Source organism: Anomaloglossus baeobatrachus, chromosome 1 (assembly GCF_048569485.1).
Source record: "Anomaloglossus baeobatrachus isolate aAnoBae1 chromosome 1, aAnoBae1.hap1, whole genome shotgun sequence".
Taxonomy (NCBI): domain Eukaryota; kingdom Metazoa; phylum Chordata; class Amphibia; order Anura; family Aromobatidae; genus Anomaloglossus; species Anomaloglossus baeobatrachus.
In genome coordinates, this window is record NC_134353.1 from 900,733,330 (window position 1) to 900,749,525 (window position 16,196).

At 49.1% G+C, this 16,196-nt stretch overlaps 1 protein-coding gene across 1 annotated transcript in view; it reads left to right on the plus strand.

Moving 5' to 3' along the window:
* Positions 1–16,196, plus strand: part of ACAA2 (acetyl-CoA acyltransferase 2) — a 54,361-nt gene that overhangs the window by 14,332 nt on the left and 23,833 nt on the right. Inside the window, exons 2-7 of the mRNA XM_075327206.1 lie at positions 3,073–3,239; positions 3,332–3,460; positions 6,231–6,347; positions 12,913–13,060; positions 13,729–13,904; positions 14,130–14,259. Coding sequence (XP_075183321.1) covers positions 3,073–3,239; positions 3,332–3,460; positions 6,231–6,347; positions 12,913–13,060; positions 13,729–13,904; positions 14,130–14,259 — 867 coding nt within the window. The remainder of the gene's footprint in view (positions 1–3,072; positions 3,240–3,331; positions 3,461–6,230; positions 6,348–12,912; positions 13,061–13,728; positions 13,905–14,129; positions 14,260–16,196) is intronic.

The following is a 16,196-nucleotide window of genomic DNA, read 5'->3' on the forward strand; positions in this document are numbered from 1 at the left end:
CATTTGAATTTTGGAAAAGTTGAAATAAACTTCGCGCACCAAGCCCCTTAGGTACCTATACGTCAGAAAACCCCCACAAGTGACCCCATTTTGGAATCTGCACCCATCAAGGATTTTATTCAGGAGTATATTAAGCATTTTGAATCCACAGCTACTTCACCCAAAATGTTGCTGTAGCAACAATATTCTCACTTTTAGGCCCGCTTCACATGTCAGTGAAAAACACTGACGTTTTTCACTGGCGTGTAAAACACGCACATGTCCCTCCGTGTGCCGTGAATCACGGCACACGTGGGTTGTCTAAGTGCAATCCGGGCTCCGTTCTCCGTGGCCCGTGATTGCACTTAGAGATTAACTCACCTGCACCCGCTCCCGCTCTCCATGGTGCTGATCGCTCCCGCGGTGCAGCATCCGGCCGGCGCTGACCCCCGCAGCAGCTGCTTCCGGGTTGGCTGTGTCGTGCATCATGAATATGCGCGACAATAATGAGCCGGCACAGAAGGAACAGGGAGGACGGGCTGCAGAGGACATCGCTGGAGCCGGGTGAGTTAAAATGTTTTTTATTTTAAAAGCACGTTTTTTTCTGGCACGTGTTTCACGGATCACACCACTGCGTGGTCCGTGGGACATCAGTGATGCCAGAAAAAAATGGACATGTCTCCGTGCGGCAATCACGCACACGCGGGTACGCCGCATGGAGACACGTGCAGTGAAAAATCACTGACGTGTGAGCAGACCCATTCATTATAATGGGTCTGCGTATGTCAGTGATCCTGGTACGTTTAAAAAAAAGCACAAACGTCCCAGAATCACTGACGTGTGAAAGGGGCCTAAGGCTATGTGGCCATGATCCAGCGACACGGCGTCTAGTACACAGTGCCAGCCTTCCTGCAGCTGCCCATGCCCACGATTTGGGTTCAGGCTGCTGTGGAGCTCTATACTACCTGCAGAGAACACTCTCGTCTCCGCAGCATAAATTGACATGCTGAGGCTCGGGAAGCCACGCTACCGGTCGGTTTATGCTGCGGAGAAAAGAAGCACAGTGAGCACGGGATCTCCAAAAATCCTTCCACTGTGCTTCTACTGCACAACGCAGCGTTATGGACGCAGGGAAAACACTCAGCGCCCATAACGCTGCAAACCCTGATTGTGGACACACAGCCTAAAAAGCGTCAATGGATGAAGGGATGTCAAATATATAGAACGTCCTACCCCCGCCTGCATATTCTAAGCTGGCACCTTTAGTACCTTTCATGTGGCACTAAAGGGTGCCTAGCTTAGTATTTATCCAATAAAAAAAAAATAAAAAAATGAAAAAAATGGCGTGGGGTCTCCCCTATTTTTGATAGCCAGTCAGGGTAAAGCAGACAGCTGTAGCCTGCAAACCACAGCTGGCAGCTTCATCTTGGCTGGTGATCAATTTGGAGGGCTCCCCATGTTTTTTTTTTTATTTATAAATAAAGAATAAAAAAAAAAATAACGTGGGGTCCCCCCAAATTAGATCACCAGCCAAGGTGAAGCTGACAGCTGGGGTCTGGTATTCTCAGGGTGGGAAGAGCCATGGTTATTGGACTCTTCCCAGCCTAAAAATAGCAGGCCGCAGCCGCCCCAGAAGTGGCGCATCCATTAGATGCGCCAATCCTGGCGCTTCGCCCCAACTCATCCCGCGCCCTGGTGCGTTGGCTAACGGGGTAATAAATGGGGTTGATACCAGATGTGTAATGTCACCTGGCATCAAGCCCAGCAATTAGTGATGTCACGGCGTCTATCAGACACCTGACATAACTAATTGACAGTAAACAAAAGCAAAAAAAGACAACAAAAAATGTTTTATTAGAAAAAACACTCCCCAAATCATTCCCTTGTTCTCCAATTTAATAAAAAAAAATGGGTCCGCAGAAATCCATATGGATGTCCCACGTCGCCTCTGGACCTTCTAGAATATGGGGGCACGTTCAGGAAACGTATCCCCCATTTTCTAGGAGGGCAGACCCTCCATTTGAGGAGAGTGGGTGCAAAAATCTGCACCCACTCTCCCCGGGTCACAGCTGCAGACTGCGAGCAGCCAGCACAGCTCACACTGAACACTGTGCTGGCTGTCAGCTGCTCTGCTCATGTGACCGCACTGACCGGCGCCTGCTGGGAAGGAGGAGGGGGCCGCGGGGGATCAGCGCTGCGACCGGACAGGTATGTATGACACCGGGGGGAATAGGGGGTGACCGGGCAGGGCCTGGGGAACAGTTTTCTGTCGCATGTGTTATTGCACATGCGACAGAAATCATAGGAGCAGGGCGGCCGGTGCGCTACTGTGCGCGCGGCCATGTTGGATTTTCGGGAGGGGGGGGGGGTCGGGGCGGGCACTTTGGCGACACCGGGGGCTTTGCCAGGAAGTGAGGTCAACAGGAAGCCTCTTGACCTCACTTCCAGGTAAATGCCTGCGTTCTGGCGTGCCGACAAAGGCCGCGGACCGCAACAAAAAAGCAGCTCCATGCGTTGTGGCTGCGTTCTGACCCATATCATTGATTTCAATGGGGGAGAGAACGCAGCCACAACGCACAAAAGAAGTGACATGCTGCTTTTCTTTCCGCACCGATTTTTGGCATCCAAAACGCTGCGGAAAGAAACGCAGCATGTGCACTGATTTTTCAGCTTTCCCATACACTTTGCTGGGAAAGCTGAACGCATGCAATTTGCCACTGAAACGCTGCGGTTCAAAACGCAGCGTTTCCGCGGTAAAAAACGCATCGTGTGCACACAGCCTAACGGCGGCACTGCATTCTCCCACTTCTCACATACAATTTTGCATCACTGCAACATCCCCACATAGCTCACACAATATTAGCAGACTCATGTCCTGATATGCTCTGTGCTGCTGTGAGCTAATTGCAAATACCCCTTCCCCCATCACTATATAATAATATTCATGTATAACTTTGACTTTCCATTTCAGTTAAAACTACAGCTCTCAGCCGGTTCTGGCAACAGTTGCTGAGAGTTGTTGTTGCAGGACAGCTTTGCTAGCGGAGAACTGGGTTTTGTAGCAATTTTTTAATTCACTTTACCCTTTTACAGGTATATTTGTTGTTGCGGCCAAAAGAACGCCGTTTGGTACGTACGGCGGGGTGCTGAAGGACCACACCGCTACTGACCTGGGTGAAATTGCTGCCAAAGCCGCCCTCACCGCTGGTAATGTCGCCCCGGACGCGGTGGATAGTGTGATATACGGCAATGTGGCTCAGGTATGACGTCCATTACTGTACGCAGCCGGTATTTCTGTGGTTTTGTGTCTTTCATTCTATGATTAGTTTGAATCTGATGTTTGATATTGCAGACGGCGACTGACGCCATATACCTGACCCGACATGTCGCCCTCCGCTCAGGAATACCTGTACCTGTGCCGGCTCTGACTGTCAACAGACTCTGTGGCTCTGGTTTCCAGTCCATCGTCAACGGGTGTCAAGTAAGTAAATAGCCTCCTGTATGTCTGTAGACAGAGGCAGAGCTGCAGTGTAAAGCAAAGGGGATGGTTGCAGCAATAGCTTGAGCCACTGATCATAGACACTGCAGCTAAGGCTGGTTTCACACTACGTCTTTTTAACATCCGCTGAAAAGGTTTTTTTTAGCGGATGTACGGATCCTGCTTTTACAGCAAATAACGTATGCAAACGCATATGTTATTTTGCAGGATCCTGCACTGGATGTTTAGGGGCGGGCATTGGAGTCATGTGATCGGGAGTGAGGGGAACTAGACTGGGAGGAGGCTTCTGATAGCTGCAGACGCTGGTAACCAAGGTAAACATCGACCTTGGATACCCGATATTTATGTTGGTTACGAGTGTCTGCAGCTGCTAGGAGCCGGGCTGCCTGCACGCGTAACCAACGTAAACATCGGGTAACTAAGAGAAGTGGTTACGCGATATTTACCTTGGGGGGGGGGGGGGGAGAGAGGAGAGAGGAGAGAGGAGAGAGGAGAGAGGAGAGAGAACGAACTCTGGGCATGCTCAGTCCCAAAGCAGGATCCTGTCTATCAGCATGCAACGTTCACCTGCGTTTGCGTGCGTTATAGTCAGGATCCAGCAATTTGCAGTATTTGGACGGAGCTCAAAAACGCTACATGTTGCGTTTTTGAAACATGTTAAAATAACGCAAAAGGACGGATCCTGCGTCTAACGGACGCAAACGCACGCAAACGCAGGTGGACGCGAGTCCATTGAAAATGCATTGACATCAAAACGGATTTGCACAGGATCCGTACTTCCGTTAAAAAAACGTTTTTGACGGATGTTAAAAAGACGTAGTGTGAAACCAGCCTAAGATGAACTCCTTGATCATAGCTGTGGCTTAAAGGGAATCTGTCAGGTGATTTCGTAGTACAATACTAATGGTATCTTTAAATAGAGATTAAAGGGAACCAATCACCAGGATTTTCATATATAACCTAAAGCCAGTGCTATACTGGCTGAGTCTATACATACCTGTAGTGGTCAGCTCAGATGTTTAGGTTTTGAAACACAAGCAAGTAAAGTTTATAAAATTAGCTGCTTCTTGAGTGACAGCAGCTGAGGATCAGAAAATATCTGGGGGTTATTCATATTTATCTCCTCCCCTTGTTAGAATTAGCAAGCCCGTCAAGCATATGTAAATACAATCTACATATTCACTGCTCCCCCTACCCACCTCTGTGTGCTGGCATCAGTAATGGTATGTTAGAACTGAATTTGCGCTGCTGCCCCCACCCATGTACCTCACACCTTTCACCAGTGATAGTGAAATGCACTGAGTGGTGAGGGAGCAGTGAATATAAAAAATGTATTTACATACACTTGACTATTGTGCAGGAGACACTGAATTCTATGGAGCTTACAACAAGATAACAGGATAAGGTAGGACAACAAAACTTATCCTGAAAGGTCTCCTTAAGCCTTATTTAAAGATAACATTAGTATTGTACTAAAAAAATCACCTGACAGATTCCCTCCATTGAATCCAAAATCACAAGGGGGTTCCAGCTACTAGACCTCGGCAGGGGACCCGTAAAATGGGACGCTTGAATGGAGCGGAAGTGCTCATGCTCAACATCCAGACAAATTCATTGTATATAGTGAAGTCAGAGAAAGCTGAGCACTCTTTTGGGGGTTATTTTCTGTAAGTACCATTGACATGAATAGGGAATAAATTGGGGTTTTGGAAATAACCCTTTATTCTTTTAAGGCTCCATGACGTACTATTACATCGTGCCCGAGTAGTTTCAGTTTGCTCCTTGCAGGGCAGATGCTGGGTGTACTACACAGCCGACATCTGCCTCTAGCAACAGTGATCGGTGTGCCCGCTGATCACAGCTGTTAACCACTTAAATGCCAGTATCAAACCCTGGTGGCAGCATCTTAGCATCGCCATCTGATGTGTACCTTCCCCCCCCTACCTCCACCTCCAATGACGCTATCACAAGGCGCAAATGGATTGCTTTGACAACTGGGGTTAACGTCCTCTATGACAACTGAAAAAAAGAAATGAAAAGTTTTAAATATATATATATTTTTGTATCTCCCACCAAACGTAAGAAAAATCAACCAAATCACAGTATCTGTCACAAAATGGTATAAATAAAAATACCCATCCTTCAGTCTTAGAGAAAGTCAACACAAACATTATTATTTTTTTTTATTTTATTTTTTCTGTAACGTTAAGAAAAAAAGCCAATAAAATTAGAAAAAAAAACTTGCAAGGTTTTCTCCATAATTACTCTTAACCTAGAGAATCGGAACATTTTTACTCTACAATTAATGCCATAAAGAACCACTGCAGGTTTGTTTTTGTTTTTTTTCTCCCCCCCTTGCTCTGTTTGGTAAACTGGATGGTCCTTTTGTGAAAAACAAGCCCATGTACAGCTATAGTGAAGTGGGGGGAGGAAACTTGGGCACTTAGAGAAAAAAAAAAAAGCATATAATGGAAATTGGGGTTAGTGAGTTGGAGCGAACAGTAAGTAATCACATGTCCTACCCATTTTAATTATTTTTTTATTTTATTTTATTTTTACGCCAAACTGTTGAAATAGTGAATTTGAAAAAGCCGTCATCTTTGTTGATTAATCTTCTGGAAAATGTGCAATTTAGTGAAAAATGTGTTATTTGTGTTGCCCCTCCAGAAGCACCCCGTTACGTCATACTGCTTCTGTTCATTCTAAGGTTTTAAAGTTTTTGTTTGTTTTTTTTTTTTGTTTTTTACTCTAGGAAATTGCCCTTCGAGAGTCAGAAATAGTTTTGTGCGGAGGGGCCGAGAGCATGAGCCAAGCCCCGTATGCTGTGAGGAACATTCGCTTCGGTACCAAGTTAGGGTCTGACCTTAAGGTAAGGAGATGAAGGGGACTGGTCATACCAATAATAAAAAGAGGGGTCTTGCCTTTTGTGCATTGCCATAGTGGGTAGCCTCATTTTACCTAGAACCATTTTAAATTTGTTACTCTGGTAACAATCTCTTGTATTATTTTTTCTTTGTCGCTCCATTGGGAGACCCAGACAATTGGGTGTATAGCTTCTGCCTCCGGAGGCCACACAAAGTATTACACTTAAAAGTGTAAACCCCTCCCCTCTGCCTATACACCCCCCCGTGCATCATGGGCTCCTCAGTTTTTATGCTTTGTGTTGAAGGAGGCACACATGCACGCAAGCTCCACAATTTAGTCAGCAGCAGCTGCTGACTATATCGGATGGAAGAAAAGAGGGCTCATAACAGGGCCCCCAGCATGCTCCCTTCTCACCCCACTCTGGTCGGCGGTGCTGTTAAGGTTGAGGTACCCATTGCGGGTACAAAGGCTGGAGCCACATGCTGTTTTCCTTCCCCATCCCTTAGGGGCTCTGGGTGAAGTGGGATCCTAACCGGTCACCATGCACTGGGACCGTGCTCCCTCCGCAGCCCCTGGGGGAATCTGCTGGACAGGAGACCGGGTATCGTCAGGGACAGGCCCTGCTCCTCTGAGGTACTCTGTGTCCCCTTGGGGACGGCGCATAGAGCGCCTGTGTAATGGACGCTGCAGCAGCTGCTGGGTGTGTTTGTGCGCCGGGACTACCGCGCTGACCGCGCTTGTTTGCCGGCCGCGCTTATAACTTTAGTCCCCGGCTTTTGCGGCCTAGTACCGCATACTCCCGCCCCCGGGCCTGCCAGTCAGGGGTAAGGGCGGGACGCTGCACTGGACGTCAGCGCTGAGGGCTGGAGCATACTTTGTATCCTCCTCCCCCCTCACTGAGCACCGTGGGGCACCAGATTCCCGCACTTTCTAAGGCACGCCCACGGCTCCCTCCTCCTCTCAGAACGCTGGCAGCCATTCCTATCAGCACTTCTGACGCTGGAGAACTTCAGAGGGGAGACAACACCGAGCTCCACAGCTCTGGGAGGCCCAGGCAGGGAATCTGGTGGTCACACAACCGCTGAGGGCGGTCGGTAAGCCGCACCTGTTACTAGGTGCTGGCCCCCCTGGGTGCCGAAGTGTATATTTATATGCTTATATTGTATACATTTACTCTGTACGGCCGCACTATTTGCTTTTGGCTATATACCCTCACTGATTGCTCTAAGAGGAGACAACAGCATGTCGTCCGCAAAAAGCAAGGGTGCCAAGGCACAGGCCTATTTTGCAACCTGTACCTCATGTGCGGCTATGCTACCTGCAGGTTCCACCTACCCTCATTGTGTGCAATGCTCGGCCCCTGTGACACTCACTCAGCCGGAGCCTCAGCCACAGATGGGACCCTCGGCCCAGGTGGAACCACCTGCTACCACTGTCCAGGTGACAGGGACAGAGTTTGCAGTATTCGCTGACAAACTTTCTGAGTCTATGGATAGATGGTCTGCTAAGATACTAGAAGCTTTGCAGTCCAGACTGGTAACACAGGCCCCGGGCACTGTTGAATCATTGCTCTCAGACCCCCCTCGGTCGGCGCAGCAAAGTGCTCCTGGGGCGACTCATAGGTCCCACGGTGAGGACTCTGACACGGACCGCAGTCCCAGACCGGCTAAGCGGGCTCGCTGGGAACTTCCCTCGACTTCATCACACTGCTCAGGGTCTCAGCATGAGGACTCTCTAGAGGATGAAGCGGAGGTGGCAGATCAGGGCTCTGATCCTGACGCCGCTCTCAACCTTGATACACCTGAAGGGGACGCCATAGTAAACGACCTTATAGCGTCCATCAATCAGGTGTTAGAACTTTCTCCTCCAGCTCCTCCGATTGAGGAGTCAGCTTCTCAGCAGGATAAATTCCAATTTAGGTTTCCCAAACGTACACGGAGTGCGTTTCTTGATCACTCCAACTTCAGAGATACAGTCCAGAAACACCGAGCTTTTCCGGATAAGCGCTTTACTAAGCGCCTTAATGACACACGTTATCCCTTCCCCCCTGACGTAGTCAAGGGTTGGGCTCAGTGTCCCAAGGTGGATCCTCCAGTCTCTAGACTGGCGGCTAGATCCATAGTTGCGGTGGCAGATGGCTCATCACTCAAGGATGCCACAGACAGGCAGATAGAGCTCCTGATGAAATCCATCTATGAAGCTATAGGCGCGTCCTTTGCTCCGGCATTCGCAGCCGTATGGGCACTCCAAGCTATCTCAGCTTGTCTGTCTGAGATTAATGCAGTCACACGTGCCTCTACTCCGCAGGTTGTGTCCTTAACCTCTCAGGCGTCGGCGTTTGCGTCCTACGCCATGAATGCTGTCCTGGACTCTGCGAGCCGTACGGCGGTAGCATCCGCCAATTCAGTGGCAGTCCGCAGGGCCATGTGGCTACGTGAATGGAAGGCAGACTCTGCTTCCAAAAAGTTCTTAATCGGTTTGCCATTTTCTGGCGACCGCCTGTTTGGCGAGCAATTGGATGAAATCATTAAACAATCCAAGGGAAAGGACTCGTCCTTACCTCAGTCCAAACCAAACAAACCTCAACAACGGAAGGTACAATCGAGGTTTCGGTCCTTTCGGCCCTCAGCCAGGTCTCAATTCTCCTCGTCCAACAGGCCACAGAAGGGTCAGAGGAACTCTGATTCATGGCGGTCTAAGTCACGTCCTAAAAAGACCGCCGGAGGAACCGCTACCAAGGCGGCCTCCTCATGACTCTCGGCCTCCCCAAACCGCATCCTCGGTCGGTGGCAGGCTCTCCCGCTTTTGCGACGCCTGGTTGCCACATGTCCAAGACCGATGGGTGAGAGACATTCTGTCTCACGGTTACAGGATAGAGTTCAGCTCTCGTCCTCCGACTCGTTTCTTCAGAACATCTCCGCCCCCCGAGCGAGCCGATGCTCTTCTTCAGGCGGTGAGCACTCTGAAGGCAGAAGGAGTGGTGATCCCTGTCCCCCTTCAGCAATGGGGCCACGGTTTTTACTCCAACTCGTTTGTGGTGCCAAAAAAGGACGGATCTTTCCGTCCCGTTCTGGACCTAAAACTGCTCAACAGACACGTGAAAACCAGGCGGTTCCGGATGGAATCTCTCCGCTCCGTCATCGCCTCGATGTCCCAAGGAGACTTCCTAGCATCAATCGACATCAGGGATGCTTATCTCCACGTGCCGATTGCACCAGAGCATCAGCGCTTCCTGCGTTTCGCCATCGGGGACGAACACCTTCAGTTCGTGGCACTGCCTTTCGGCCTGGCGACAGCCCCACGGGTCTTCACCAAGGTCATGGCAACAGTGGTAGCAGTCCTACACTCTCAGGGACACTCGGTGATCCCTTACTTAGACGATCTTCTTGTCAAGGCCCCCTCTCGGGTGGCATGCCAACACAGCCTGAACATTGCTCTGGAGACTCTCCAGAGATTCAGGTGGATCATCAATTTCCCAAGGTCAAAATTGACACCGACCCAATCGCTGACATATCTCGGGATGGAGTTTCATACTCTCTCAGCGATAGTGAAACTTCCGCTGGACAAACAGCGTTCACTACGGACAGGGGTGCAATCTCTCCTTCGAGCCCAGTTGCACCCCTTGAGGCGCCTCATGCACTTCCTAGGGAAGATTGTGGCAGCAATGGAAGCAGTTCCATTTGCGCAGTTTCATCTGCGTCCACTTCAATGGGACATTCTCCGCAAATGGGACAGGAAGTCGACGTCCCTCGACAGGAACGTCTCCCTTTCTCGGGCAGCCAAGGCCTCCCTTCAGTGGTGGCTTCTCCCCACTTCTTTGTCGAAGGGGAAATCATTCCTGCCCCCATCCTGGGCTGTGGTCACGACGGACGCGAGTCTGTCAGGGTGGGGAGCGGTCTTTCTCCACCACAGGGCTCAGGGTACCTGGACTCAGCCAGAGTCCTCCCTTCAGATCAATGTTCTGGAGATAAGGGCAGTGTATCTAGCCCTAAAAGCGTTCCAGCCGTGGCTGGAAGGCAGGCAGATCCGAATTCAGTCGGACAACGCCACGGCGGTGGCATACATCAACCACCAAGGCGGCACACGCAGTCGGCAAGCCTTCCAGGAAGTTCGGCGGATTCTGCTGTGGGTGGAAGCCACAGCCTCCGCCATCTCCGCAGTTCACATCCCGGGCGTAGAAAACTGGGAAGCAGACTTTCTCAGTCGCCAGGGCATGGACGCAGGGGAATGGTCTCTTCACCCAGACGTGTTTCAAGAGATCTGTTGCCGCTGGGGGATGCCGGACGTCGACCTAATGGCGTCCCGGCACAACAACAAGGTCCCGGCATTCATGGCACGGTCTCGAGATCACAGAGCTCTGGCGGCAGACGCATTAGTTCAGGATTGGTCGCAGTTTCGACTGCCTTATGTATTTCCTCCTCTGGCACTGCTGCCCAGAGTGTTACGCAAGATCAGGTCCGACTGCCGCCGCGCCATCCTCATCGCCCCAGACTGGCCGAGGAGGTCGTGGTACCCGGATCTGTGGCATCTCACGGTGGGTCAACCGTGGGCACTACCAGACCGACCAGACTTGCTGTCTCAAGGGCCATTTTTCCATCTGAATTCTGCGGCCCTCAACCTGACTGTGTGGCCATTGAGTCCTGGATCCTAGCGTCTTCAGGGTTATCTCAAGAGGTCATTGCCACTATGAGACAGGCCAGGAAACCAACGTCCGCCAAGATCTACCACAGGACGTGGAGGATCTTCTTATCCTGGTGCTCTGATCAGGGTTTTACTCCCTGGCCATTTGCCTTGCCCACTTTTCTATCCTTCCTTCAATCAGGAATGGAAAAGGGTTTGTCTCTCGGCTCTCTTAAGGGACAAGTCTCGGCGCTCTCTGTGTTTTTTCAAAAGCGTCTAGCCAGGCTTCCACAGGTACGCACGTTCCTGCAGGGGGTTTGCCACATAGTCCCTCCTTACAAGCGTCCGCTAGAACCCTGGGATCTGAACAGGGTGCGAACGGTCCTTCAGAAACCACCTTTCGAGCCAATGAGGGATATTTCTCTTTCACGCCTTTCGCAGAAGGTGGTCTTCCTAGTGGCAGTCACATCACTTCGGAGAGTGTCTGAGCTAGCTGCACTGTCATGCAAAGCCCCCTTCTTGGTGTTTCACCAGGACAAGGTGGTTCTGCGTCCGGTTCCGGAATTTCTCCCTAAGGTGGTATCCCCTTTTCATCTCAATCAGGATATCTCCTTACCTTCTTTTTGCCCTCATCCAGTTCACCAATGTGAAAAGGATTTGCACTTGTTAGATCTTGTGAGAGCACTCAGACTCTACATTTCTCGTACGGCGCCCCTGCGCCGCTCGGACGCGCTCTTTGTTCTTGTCGCTGGCCAGCGTAAAGGGTCGCAGGCTTCCAAGTCAACCTTGGCTCGGTGGATCAAGGAACCAATTCTTGAAGCCTACCGTTCTTCTGGGCTTCCGGTTCCTTCAGGGCTGAAAGCCCATTCTACCAGAGCCGTGGGTGCGTCCTGGGCATTGCGGCACCAGGCTACGGCTCAGCAGGTGTGTCAGGCGGCTACCTGGTCGAGTCTGCACACTTTCACGAAACACTATCAGGTGCATACCTACGCTTCGGCAGATGCCAGCCTAGGTAGGCGAGTCCTTCAGGCGGCGGTTGCCCACCTGTAGGAAGGGGCCGTTTTACGGCTCTTTTACCGAGGTATTCTTTTACCCACCCAGGGACTGCTTTTGGACGTCCCAATTGTCTGGGTCTCCCAATGGAGTGACAAAGAAGAAGGGAATTTTGTTTACTTACCGTAAATTCCTTTTCTTCTAGCTCCTATTGGGAGACCCAGCACCCGCCCCTGTTCCCTTCGGGCTGTTGTTCTTTTGTGTACACATGTTGTTCATGTTGAATTGTTCTTGGTTCATGGTTTTCAGTTCTCCGAACATCCTTCGGATTGAATTTACCTTAGACCAATTTATAAGTTTCCTCCTTCCTGCTTTTGCACCAAAACTGAGGAGCCCGTGATGCACGGGGGGTGTATAGGCAGAGGGGAGGGGTTTACACTTTTAAAGTGTAATACTTTGTGTGGCCTCCGGAGGCAGAAGCTATACACCCAATTGTCTGGGTCTCCCAATAGGAGCTAGAAGAAAAGGAATTTACGGTAAGTAAACAAAATTCCCTTCTTTTTTTTTGGGATTTAGTTTTCCCTGTAACTGTGGTTGGTATTTTGACCCCAGTTACAGTGGAAATGCAGCTCATGGCAGAGATGCCTGAGTCTCCTAAGACCCCAGCAGCTTCTGTTCCCGCTATACATCCAGCAATTACATGACTGCTAAGTCCGATGGAGATATTACTATTAGTTTTCTTATTGTGTGCATTGCAATTGAGAAGGCAGAGACTGTAATAAATCATCTCTGCCTTCTCTATGTGAAGTCTGGCTGTGTCTGACAGCTGTCTCTCAGCTCCTGCACGATCACATGCTGCTATTCTACTTTGCAGTGACGTTTTAAAATGCAGACCGCCTGTCTATAGGTGATCTGGAAGTGGTTAATAACTGATCTCAGTAGATTTATTATTCCAGATGGAAGACACCCTGTGGGCTGGTCTCACTGATTCTCTCATCAAGACTCCCATGGCCATCACTGCCGAGAATCTGGCAGAAAAATACACAATCACCAGAGAGGACTGTGATAAGTATTCCTTCCAGACTCAGCAGAGGTGGAAAGCCGGTGAGTTTTCATTTCAATAAAAGCTAATAATTTTGTGTTTAATTTGCTCAGTCGCAGGCGTACTTCATCTTCTGTTTAAATTAATTACATCAGATGGCAAACTTAGATTTTTTTTTTTTTTTGCCTTTTTGAATGATTCCTGAAATACTTTGTGAACACGGATGAAAAGTGTCTGTTTAATATCTCAGCTTTTTTTTTGTCCTCTATAATTATCTTGTTTTTATCATCTTTTAAGAGACCAATGTTTTCTTTTTGGCATTGATGTATTTTATAAGACTTTTATTTTAACGTTGTTGTCGTTTTGTTTCAGTAACGAACTGTGCTTGCTTGATTTTCTTTTTTTATGGTTCCTACTGAGATCTTTATACTCCTGAAATGCTATTTCTTTATTTCCAGTCTTCAAGATTTTGAACGCCCCTTTTGATTTTGTCTGATTATACTTTGTACTGTCTGATTTATCCATAGTTGTTTCTTTTTATTCTTAGAGATTTTAGAAGTTTTTTTCCAGGATTCTATTTAGTATTTCCTTAAACTTGCCCCATTTACGTTCAGCACCCCCAGTTAACATGACATGGTCCCAGCCTACACGGTTAAGCTCTTCCCTTTTAATTTGTTGAATTCAGCTTTCCTAAACTTCCAGGTGGGTTATGTGTCGCGTATGTTTTCAGCTCAAGACGCCGGATACTTTGTGGCAGAGATGGCTCCTATTGAATTAAAGTCAAAGAAAGGGCCCATTAAAATGGATCAGGATGAACATCCGAGACCACAGACCACCCTGGAACAGATGGCGAAACTGCCCACCGTGTTCAAAAAAGATGGTGTGGTGACTGCAGGAAGCGCCTCGGTGAGGAGGAGCGCACGTTGTCTCTTTTATGTGGCTCTATAGGGCATTTTAAGTGCTGCTGTAACAAAAATGGATTTAAGTTGCATTGATAAAGAGGGTCTAATGTAAAAGTGGAGATAGACCCTTGAGTGATGGCCTCCCGCAGCAGTAGTGTCCGTCTTTGCTTTCTGCCCTATGTAGGACAGTGGACTGACTTGGTAGTGACACTTCTTTCCTTTTTTGCAGGGGATCTGTGATGGGGCTGGAGCAGTCATTGTAGCCAGCGAGGAAGCCACCACCAAACACAAGCTCACGCCTCTGGCTAGGATCGTGGCCTACCATGTGTCAGGGTGCGACCCCAAGATCATGGGCATTGGTAAGAAAATTGTTATCCTTGGTCATGGGTAAAGCCCGTAAATGTGCGTTTTAGATCATTCAGTAGTCATTTTTTTTTACTTACCATATACCGGATTTTTCGCTTTATAAGACGCATCTGAATATAAGACGCACCGCCAAATTTGGTGAAGCAAAAGAGATTTTTTTTTTTAAATGTTAAATGGGGTCTCTTATAAATGCCAGTGTCTGTTTAACAAGTCATATAGGGTATATTTTCCTCATAGCCCCCCATCCTTAAATTAGCCCCCTCAATCTGGATATGGCCCCCATATATTGAATATAGCCCCCTTGTGCTGGCACACGTCGGCCTATTGATGGCACACGTCGGCCTATAGCTGGCACACGTCGGCCTATAGCTGGCACACGTCGGCCTATAGCTGGCACACGTCCCCTTGTGCTGCCCGTGGCCCCCTATGGATGGCACACGTCCCCCTGTGTTTGATATGGCCCCCATGCTGCTGTCCATAGTAAAATAAAAAACTGTTTACTTGCCTTCCCCAGCGCTGTCCTCCCGGTGCTGCTGAGCTCCTCCACTTCCTGCTTCTCGGTGCCGGTCATGTGATCGGTACAGCAGAGTGATATCCTCTGTGCATGCCTGATCACAGCTGCAGCAGGGAGACCGGGGAGACACCGGGAGATCAGCTCTGGAGGAGGTAAGTAAAGCTTTTTTATTTTAGGATGGACAGCAGCATGGGGGCCATATCTAACACAGGGGGGGGGCATGTGCCATCAAAGGGGGGCGCAGGCACATATAATATGCGCTGCTCCTCCAGCCCATCACCGCGGTGCGGTTTCAGCACCACGGTGATGAACAGCGGCAGTGCATATTATATGAGCGGGAGCAGGAGATCTCCCGCTGCAGCCTGCCTCAGCCCCCAGCACCGCTCCAGAGTTGCCCCCACCTCCCCTGGGCCCTGCAGTATATAAGCCGTATATTCGGATTATAAGATGCATCCCCTACTTTCCCCCAAAATTTGGGGGAACAAAAGTGCGTCTTATAATGCGAAAAAATATGGTATACACTAGCATAAGCCGAAACCCCTAATTTTACCACAAAAAAACTGGGAAAATTTATTGACATGAGTATAAGCCTAGGGTGGGAAATGCAGCAGCTACTGGTAAATTTCAAAAATAAAAATACATACCAATAAAATGTAATGTGCCCTGTGATGGTGGGATATTGTGGGTCATGTACCATTTTGTGTGGGTTCATGTTTTGGGCGTGGTGGTCTGTCCGATGTATTGGTTATCCTGTCTGCAGGGTTATAACCCCTTGAAGTGCTTCTGTCCCTAGGTGTGGGGGAGGGGGTCTGGAATCCACCTAAACTCTGTTTACCTGGGGGGATTAATCATTCTGGGTGAGACATACAACAGAGAAGAAGCAAGATTAAATCTCTGAGGGAGACGCTGAGGCTGCGGCCAGCACCCCAGAGAGACTGAGAAACCCCGATTTTCCTGGAGAAGGACCCCATCACATGCTCAATCCTGTAGTAATGTGTCCCATTCTTGTGCCTCATTCCGGTCCCCTTCTTGTCCCCTATTACCACTGCCACCATCACTGTTCCACAAGGTCTTCCTAGGCCTCTACCCACAGATGCACCATTTATTCACCATCTCCCTTGGTCGAGTTTGACAAATTGCAAAAGTGTGGCACCTCTTAACTTGCTCCTGATAGTAGTCCGTCCATGTCCCATATTACCTTCCCTCATCTTTCATGCAAAACCTTGAAAAAGGCTCCAGTAGCCGAAATGTCAGGTGTTTTGCTTTTTCATTTCTGTGCACTTTTTGCAGAATATCAAAAAATCGATAATAAAAATTTTCAATTTATCCCTATTGTCTATCATTTGAGTTCTGGGGTTTACTCTTTGGTTTACTCATTTATCCCAATAGCACCTGCCTATATAGTGCTTGTGCCTG